Source organism: Condylostylus longicornis, unplaced genomic scaffold, assembly GCF_029603195.1.
Source record: "Condylostylus longicornis isolate FDR11 unplaced genomic scaffold, ASM2960319v2 ptg000010l, whole genome shotgun sequence".
Taxonomy (NCBI): domain Eukaryota; kingdom Metazoa; phylum Arthropoda; class Insecta; order Diptera; family Dolichopodidae; genus Condylostylus; species Condylostylus longicornis.
The window spans coordinates 2,694,323-2,704,132 of record NW_026577979.1 but is presented as its reverse complement, the minus strand read 5'-3'; the positions used below and the strand labels follow the sequence as shown (position 1 = coordinate 2,704,132).

The 9,810-nt window shown below is 22.9% G+C and overlaps 2 protein-coding genes across 2 annotated transcripts; both read left to right on the top strand.

Annotated features, from left to right (window-relative positions):
- The first annotated feature begins 1,093 nt into the window (after positions 1–1,093).
- On the top strand, positions 1,094–3,396 carry LOC129618852 (uncharacterized). Its single transcript, XM_055533873.1, has 4 exons — positions 1,094–1,482; positions 2,230–2,398; positions 2,475–2,789; positions 2,865–3,396. The coding sequence occupies exons 1-4, from the start codon at positions 1,109–1,111 to the stop codon at positions 3,282–3,284; spliced, it is 1,278 nt and encodes a 425-aa protein (XP_055389848.1). The 5' UTR covers positions 1,094–1,108; the 3' UTR covers positions 3,285–3,396.
- Positions 3,397–6,351: 2,955 nt separating this feature from the next.
- Positions 6,352–7,867, top strand: LOC129618851 (uncharacterized). Its single transcript, XM_055533872.1, has 4 exons — positions 6,352–6,737; positions 6,798–6,966; positions 7,042–7,344; positions 7,397–7,867. Exons 1-4 carry the CDS (start codon positions 6,352–6,354, stop codon positions 7,802–7,804), a joined length of 1,266 nt encoding a protein of 421 aa, XP_055389847.1. The 3' UTR covers positions 7,805–7,867.
- Positions 7,868–9,810: the final 1,943 nt, after the last annotated feature.

The following is a 9,810-nucleotide window of genomic DNA, read 5'->3' as shown; positions in this document are numbered from 1 at the left end:
TTATAGCAACGCACAATTGATTTTTTATGCTTAATATTTTTATTGGTAAACATAGATCCAATAAAGTTTTTTATATCAACATAACTGGAAACAACGTTCCGTTCATAAATTGTTCCTGATCTTCTCAGGAGTAGAGTGATAGAGAGTAATTTTTGAGTTTATATTCACTGGGATAAACAGAAATTTCGGCTCAGATAATAATAATTTTAAATTTTTAATAAATTTCTACGTGCTTTTGTTGGGAAAATGATAAATTATTTACAACTCGCAATAACATTCTCGTGTCCGAATTGAACAAAATTTTATTTATGCAAAAGCAGTTACAAGAATTAACAGCAGTAGGCATTAAATTTAGGGTTTTTAGTTGGTGTTATTTCAAATAGTTGTAATAAGATGTTTGTGGAGCATTTTAATTAACAAATTGCTTAAATTAACAATCATTATCTTATTGAATTCAATTCTTGCAACAACAAGAACGAATTCATTTTTTATTCTTTAGAATTAGAAATTTCAATTTAACAATGGTAATTTTTTAAATGTGTAGCTGCGGACATCGTAAAACCCAATAAAGAACACTATACCAGTCCTATTACCCGTTTTCTCAGCTACCATATTGATAATTTTTATTAAATTTCTATATTTAAGCATCACTTCAAGACAAGCTAAAAAAGCAAACAAAATGATATGCTATAATCAAAATTACAAGCTATCTACTAGTTTAGATAATGATAAAACATGTCATACTCGTACACAATATGACGTACTTAAATATAAATTAGAAAATATTCTCGTGCCAGCACATTTCTGAAATTTTTACAACTCATATATTATAACAATAAGAATATGTGTGTATATAGTCATTCTAACAAATTTCATAAATTTATTCATTTTAATCTATTAGAAAATATTTTTTTTTTCATAAAAAAACAGAAGCTTTAAATCATTTTTAATTTAAGAATAGAAAAGCAAAAAAAAAAAAATTACTAAAAATAGTTATTTAGAAACTGTTCTAGCGGAAGGTTTTACATAAAAAAAAAATTTTTTAATTATACAAAGTGATCGCACGAATTTTACGATATTATCGATATTGAATAAATATTAAAAAAATATGATTATAGAAAATAATAATTTTCAAATTCCAAATGAATTTAATGAAGATTTTTTTAATATAATTCTTCAAAATGCAATAAAAATCCCAAATAAATCAACAATAATTAATAAAGTTTCAATAACAATGGGTAGTAGTGGTGGTGAAAATTATATGAGTAAAATATATCGTGCTAAAATCGATTTTAATTATTATAATTCGAAAAATAATTCGAAATCAAATGAAATAATTTCAATTATTATAAAACATATGCCAGATTTAGTTAAAGCAACATTTTTACAAAGATTTTATTCAAATGAAATTGAAATTTATACAAAAATCTTACCAATAATGGAAAGTTTTTTTATTGGAGAAAATATAAAATTTGGTCCAAAGTGAGAATTAAAATTTAATTTTCTTAAAATAAGATAATCAAACTTAAAAAAAAAGGATAATATTATAATATTAATGCTTTGTACTAGAAGTAGAGGTACACGGGGAATGCAGTGAGTATTCGAGGAATGCAGTGTGATCATATGAAAATTCGAAATATTGGCTGACATTTAATAATTGGCCGAAAATTTACATTTAATTATAAAAATTTCCTTTACTTGGATTCCTTTATAATTTGAAATTCCTTTGAAATTAAACCTATTCTCATAGTATTCACGAATTATTCCTAAATATTTAACTGTTTTCTCAAAAGTTTCCATATTTCGAACTCATTCCTGAACTAGTTCAAGTTAAAACTATTACAAATAAAAGCAACTAGAATACAAGTGAAGAACCATAGTGAATATTAGGGTATTGTATGTATTTAACTCTGAATTTTAGTAATTTTGTGGTAACAAAGGTTCAGACGAATAGGGGCAGTATAATCTGCAGAAATAATACAATAATTTTTATTAATTATTTATAACAGCAATAACAATTTAAAACTTTTTGCCAATTTCGAATATTCTTGGAGTTTTTACCTAGAAATCTGAAATATTATGCTAAATATCCTTTGAAGTTAGCCACTTTTATTGGTGAGCTTCATAAATTTAAAAATTTGCAATATATTATCCTTTTAAAGTTTGTCATATTATTAATTATTATACCTTAAATCTTAACCCTGTATACTAATTCACATTCACATTCAGATATTATTGCCGATTTGATCATGAGATTCCAACAATTGTAATGGAAGATTTAGGATCATTAAATTATAATGTTACTGACCGTTTAATCGGAATGAATGACATTCAAACACAAATTGTATTGAAAAAAATTGCATATTTTCATGGTGCTTCAATGGTTCTAGCTGAAAAGGTATGCATTCAATAATTGTGTCCTTTTTATTAAATTTTTAATAAAATAAATTATCCTTTTTTTAATTTAGAATCCCGGAATATTTGATAATTTTAAATATTATATTTATCAAAAAAATAAAGACGGAGAAATTGTTGAGGAACGTCAAAAGATACGTGATCGTATTTTTCATGGTAATATTAAACATGTTATACAAGAATTTGAAAAATTCCCAGAATTTCAACCAATAATGGAAAAATTAAAGAAATTAACAGTAGATGAATTATATAATTTAATTGATAAAATAATTGAAAGACCAAATATTATAAAAGTATTAAATCATGGTGATATGTGGGTAAATAATGTCCTTATCAGAAATGAAAATGAAAATGAATTGGCTGATGCAGTTTTTGTAAGTATATAAGAATTTTTAAAATTTCAAAACGAAATTTCGACTATATTATATGTGGTGTCTTTAAAATTTCAGGTTGATTTTCAATTATCATATTATGGATCATTAGGATTAGATTTACAATATTTCTTTAATACAAGTCTTAAAATCGAAGAGCATCGTAATCGTGATGAATTAATAAAAATTTATCATAAAAATTTAGAAAAAACTTTAAAAAATCTTAATTATAATGGTGTTATACCAACATTAGATTATATACAAAATGAAATTAATGAATGTGAATTTATTGGTTTTATGGCAGCTCAAACAATATTATTGGTTATATCAATTGATCGAGATGAATCCAAAGATAATTCATATGAAACATTTTTAGATAAAGATAAAATTTTAAGGCAATTAAAAAATGTTTTAACAAAAAATGATAAAGTTATTGAAATTTTAAAGACAACAATTAAACGTTGTGATAATTTAAAAGTTTTTGATAATTTTAAATAAATTTTATATATAAGTTTTTGGCTGTTGTAAATCTTATACTCTTTATTATTATATTATAACTAATATATAGCAATTATATCGGGAAATATTCTATATTTTTATATAGATTAATTTTAATTCATTAGACAACAATATTAATTATATATCTTGGAATAAATCAGAGTATTATTATTATTACAAATAAATAAAAGTGTTATACAAAAATAATTTATAGTTAAACTTGTTTTCTTTGAGAATTTTGAATAAAATTAATGTTTTAAGAGCCTTGCCAACGGAATCTGGAAATATTATATAAGGAAATATTAAATTGAATTTTATGAAATTTAATATTAGTAACTGAGCCAACTAATTGAATTTTCAGGATAGAATCTAACCAAAAATTTCTTACCAAGAACTGAATTTATATTTTTGAAGTTATTATTATTTAGCATGCTTGTATTAGTACTTAAAATTGAGATAAGGGAGTACAGTAAAAATTAGATAATCTTGTGCAATCCAATTGCTTTAATTAATATAAGAATAAATTTATTGAAATGTGGAAATGTTGTTCAGAAAATATACATTGTAGTCGGATTATGTACTGACAATTTTAAATTGAATTCATATATGAAATTTTACAAGTTTCCAGATTAAAATATGGCAAAAAAATGTATACAAACGAGAATGTAATTTAGACTTATTTGTCATTCTAAATTTATTTATTAATGAATTTTATTGAGGCAAAAATATTTCAATTAAACCCAAATAGTAAGGTGAAATAGATGAAATTTTATTATGATTTATAATAAAATATTTTTTGTTATACATTTCATGTTATACATTTTTTTGTTATACATTTTTTTGTTATACGCTGTATAATTAATAACATAGTTCTATTATCTATACAAAAATGTAATTTTTTTTTTATTATTACTTAAATAATATGAAATGTGCAAGTCATAAACAAAACAATTACACAAAAGCTTGTATAATAAAATTTTCACAAGTATAAAACTTTTAACAGAATATATATATATATATATATATATGTAAGTACAGTTTATTCAATGCCGTATGATCACTTTGAAGCGGCAGACAATTCAATTTGTGTATAATTTTATAATTTATTCATATAAGTATAAATTTCATAAAAAACCAATTCTTTTTACTTTAATATCGTATGTATTTACAATTAAAATGTTGAAAATAAAAAATATTTATTTAATTTATTAAATTAAGGGCGGCATTTTTTTTTTCTATACAAAACTAGAAATTAAAAGTTTAATTATACAAAATATTGCTGAATCGCCTTTATAATAATTAAAATTTTTCCAAGTAATTTATTTGTAAGTAATTTTTAAATCACAATTATAGTTTTGTTTTTATTTTTTCTTATTTATTTTAATTAATACTAACTATACTGCTAGAAACCGAAAAGTAAATAAATAATATTTAATAAAGGATGGTAATTGTTACAAGAGGCTTGTAAAGTAGCACTTTTCCGTTCAGTAAATGAAATGCTTATTTCATTCATATGCAAAAATATTTAAAAAAAATTGCATAGATTTAGGATGCCGCAACCAAAATATGTAGCTTAAAGATTCGTTAACATAATGCTTGAGTTCAAAGGCTAATTGCGTGACTTAAGAAAAATAATTGTACTTTTTGAAGGGACTGAATTTTTCATTAGCTTCTTGCATGTATAGCAATTTAGAAAAGCTTGCCGTTCCGGAAATTTAAAGTACCGAAAATTCAAATTTAGCAAATTCCTTAATGCAATAACTTGAGAGAGGGAGATGAGGTGGAAAAAAACTTTCTTCTAAAATTGTTTATTAATATCTAAAAAATAAATTTCAGACAACCACAACATGTGGTATGGAAGTAGATCGATATCAAAGATTTGAAAAATAAAAAAAAACGGATTTTAGGCAATGGTTAATTTTTACGGCCATCTTTTTTTTTTTTTTAAAGATCAACTATAATATGGCAAGGTAGAAGAAACTTCTTTTCTGTGTTTGCAATATTTGAAAAATGCTTATATGGTTTCACTACAATAAATAGTTACAAAATGCCGTTTTTGTTTTACGGGGTATAACTTTAAAACGGGGAGATAGGTAAAAATTTTGGTCCACTGAAATAAGTTTCTATCTATGTACATATAAAATTTCAGTTTTCTATCTTCAGGGAACGGACGGACGGACGGACAGATTGAAATTAATAAGCACTTTTTTTTTTTAATTTTTTTTTATAGAAAAGTGCTAAAAACCACATAATTTTTATTTTTAATTCTCCACTCTTAATTATCAAAGTATAAATTAAAATTATTTGTTCTATACTTTTATTAAATAAAATAAAATTGTGAATGACTTGTAAAATATTTTTAAGCTATTAAATAGAACAATAAGTGAGTGCGTAACTTAATAAATTGTTTTACATATGCATAATATAATATCTGTCCAAACTTGCTGCAAAATAATTTTACATACATATTAAATAAACCTAAACAATGATGGTAGTAATTATTAGTGAGACTTACTAAGCAACTATGATTTAAAATTTATTTGATTCTCAATATTTGTTTTCATTATTTAAAGAATTCTCTTTTTTTGAAAATATTCTCTTGTTCTCAAATATTTCTCCCTTCATCACATTAAGAGTAAAAAGAAAGCTGTGACGTGTATATTATGTAGTACATTTATAGATATTATGTATAATATATTTTCACAGTATATTTATGTGTACGTTATTATATCAGTATGAGAGAATTTGATTAGAGATAAAAAATAAAGCATTGAACTTTTGTGCTGACACAACAGTAGAACATTATAAATTTAATATCAAAATGCAATAATATAAAAATAACATAACTGTACGTTTATATCAATGTCATCTCTTCTCATCTCAATTGTTTGCTATATTATAATTAGTATATTTTCTGTTGTCTCATAGTATGGAACAATTTACACGGCTGAAGGGATCTTTTATCAGCTGCATGCAAAATTAATATAAAAATAAAATAATAATTTATTAATTTATAATTAAAATTAAATGTACATAACTGCATTTTATTTAATAAATACAATTTAATATGATGGAAATTATAAATTTAAGTGATATTAATTTACCAGAATATTTTAATGAACAATTTTTTGAAAATCTATTAAAAAATATTAATTCATATGATGAGAAAAAATTTCAAATAATAAAATTAGAATTTTCACGTGGTAGCAATGATGGAGAAAATTATTTTAGTAAAATATTGAGAGTAAACATAGAATATTTTTGTATAGGTGAAAAGAATGAAGAGACAAATCGTATTCAAAATGCATATTTTATAATTAAATATTTACCAAATGATGAGAAAAGACCATTTGGTGAGAATTTGAATTTTTTTTGTAAAGAAGTCGATATGACCGAAAATATAATACCAAAATTTGAAGAAATTCTCAATATTAAATATATTTTGGGTCCAAGGTCAGTTATGTTTAATTCGTTTTTCATAAAATTTTTTTATTTACATTATCAAATTTTTAGGCATTTCTATATTAAAACCGATGCTGATCGAATTATTATATTTGAAGATTTAAAAGTTTCTGGATATAAATTAGCTAATCGTGAAATTGGAATTGATGAAGAACATGGTAAATTAGTTTTAAAGAAATTGGGAATGTTTCATGCAGCCTCTTTAAAATTAGCTCAGCAAGTATGTAAATTCAAAAAAATTTCATAAATATTTAATATAGATAATAAAATATTTAAATACGATAAACATAAACAGGACCAAAATTTGATGAAATTATATGATAAAGGATTCTTTCATGAGAACAATCGAAATACAACTTTACAGAAAAATATTTTTGAAGGAAATTTATCTTGTATAGCTGAAGCTATAAAAAATTGGCCTGGCTATGAAACTATTTCTATAAAAATTCAAAATCTTAAAGAAAAATTTTTTGATAAATGTTTAGCTATAGAAAAAACAAATGATTATGAATTAAAAGTTTTAAATCATGGTGATTTGCATTTAAATAATTTTATGTTTCAATATGATAACAATGGAAAACCAAATAACGTGATATTTGTAAGTATTTTCATATTAACATACTCAAATTAGTAAACATTTTAATTTTTAGCTTGATTTTCAAATGTGTCATTATGCTAGTCTTGGATTGGATTTAAATTATTTTTTTAATACCAGTTTACAAATTAATATTTTAAAAAGTAAAAGAAATGAACTTCTAAAGCATTATTATAATTCGTTAATAGAAACTTTAAATAAAATAAATTTTAAACCAATTCCATCTATGGAGGATATTGAACGAGAAGTTAGAAATAAAGAATTTTTTGGTTTTTTTGCTTTTGAAGGAATTCTACCAACAATTTCAATGCATCCAGAATATTGTAAAAAGGCAAATGTAGATAAATTTTCAACAGATGAAGTTTTAGCATGGCGAAGGAAAGTAATGTTCTCAACTGATCGTTATATTGAAACAATGAGATATTCATTAAAAAGATTTGATAGTTTAGGAATTCTAGATTGATTTTTGTAGCTTTAGAATTTTTGTTATAATTATAATTTGTAATATTAAATTAATTAATTTTTTTTATAAAGCTTATATAACAGATTTTATTTGTTAATATTTTAATTGTCAGATTGTTTGAATTGAAAATTATAAAATTTTTAATTTAAACTCATATTGTCTCTCTTTCTCAAAGAGTACGTTCTTGTAAAGTTTTCTTAAAATTTTAAAATTTTTGGTAGGAAAAATTTAAATTTAGATTCTGAATATTTTTATCAAACTGTGGCTAATTAAATAAATTTTTATTTTATAAAAAACCATTGAAAATTGAAAAAAAAAATTATTGAAAAATTTCAGATGAAACAAAATTTCTTTTAATTTTAATGTACTTACTGACATCTAGTGGTGAATGTTATTAAAGAGAATTGAGTTTAATTAACTTTGTTTGTAGTTTTCAAAAAATAAATTGCATAAATCAAGGCGAAGTAAATTTCAAAATACAATATCGTAACAAATTTATTTTCGATTATGATTGTAAATTACAAAAATTTATAGTTTTGTAAATTATTTGTAAAAAGTAAATTATTAAAAATTTGAAATTTTTGAGTTTTTATTAAAAAATCGGAAAGGATTTCGTTTTCTACCAATATGTTTTTTAAAAGAAAATTTTAAATCATAAAAATTATTGATAAAAACTATTGATTTGGATTTGAAATCTTCGGTATCATTGATATACAAAGGGGTATGGTACATTGCTTAATTAATATTGTAAACGAGATTTCGCCTAAATTTATGCACGCAAAGGCAAGTGTAGTATATGAATTTGTTTAAATTCTGTTTTTGTGTTGACGATTGTCTGTTGAGAAATCTGTGGTAAAAAAAATATTCGCAACACAATTTTTAAAAATTGGTAATGTAGTTTTATAATTTTTTTATACACCCAACAGATGTCTCTCGGTAGATGTAAAAGAAATTAATAAGCTTTTTTGAGCAGAAAATATCAACAGATAAGTTTATCAGGATAATGTTGAATTTCTGTACTGTATTGCAAAATTTTTAAAATAAGAAAAAAAGAAAAATAAAAAAAATTAACAACGAAATGAAATTTAACAGTTTTGTTTAAATTTACAGGTTTGTTTTTCGTTTATTTCAAATGTAAATTTTTTAAGTTGCAAAATGTTTGCTGAACAAATATTTTTAATTTTTGATAAGAATTACTGTTATATTTTGTACATAATTTTAATTGTCCGAAAGAAATTTTTTTTTTTTTAATATTTTTAATTTATTTTTATATTTTCTATAGGAAATTTTATACTCACTTAAGTTGATAAACGTCATACAATTTTTGATTTTCAATTTCTGCAACTTATCGAGGAAATCCACGTAGAAATTAAAAAAATTTCAGTGGTGACCAGACTTCTACTGGTCTTGATTTATAAGCGACAATTTGCTTCAGAAAACGTGTCTTTAATAAGATCCTCTTTACATTTTGCATATTGATTCACTATTTTCCTATTACTAGTTTCTATAGTAATCTATTGAACCAAATTATATTAAAATAGATTCATGAAGAGAAAATGTATTCTGTAAGATGCTAAAAGCGTTTTCTGACTAAAATTGTTTTGGTTTATTAGCTTCAAGTTGAGATTTTTATATATGAAAAATATTTATTTTTATTATTAATCTTTATCGTCAAATTTTGTTAAAGAGGCAAATATTTTTATTAATAATCAGCCCCTTGAACTTTACTATCAAAAATGAAGAATGAATTCATTTTCTGATCAATTATTTCCGCTTTCCACTTTTCAATATTAATCCTGTTTTAAGTATTCTTTTTCATAATTGCTAACAAACAGTTTCTAACCGGAATTTATCACATTTATCTCTTCAGTCTCTATTTACACATAGTTTCATAAGATTCTTCTTATTTTCATTGTAAGAACAAAAAAATTATGCACCGCATCACAAATGCATATACAAAATTTAAATTTAGCAATTTCACTACAAAAACAACCTAATACTCACAC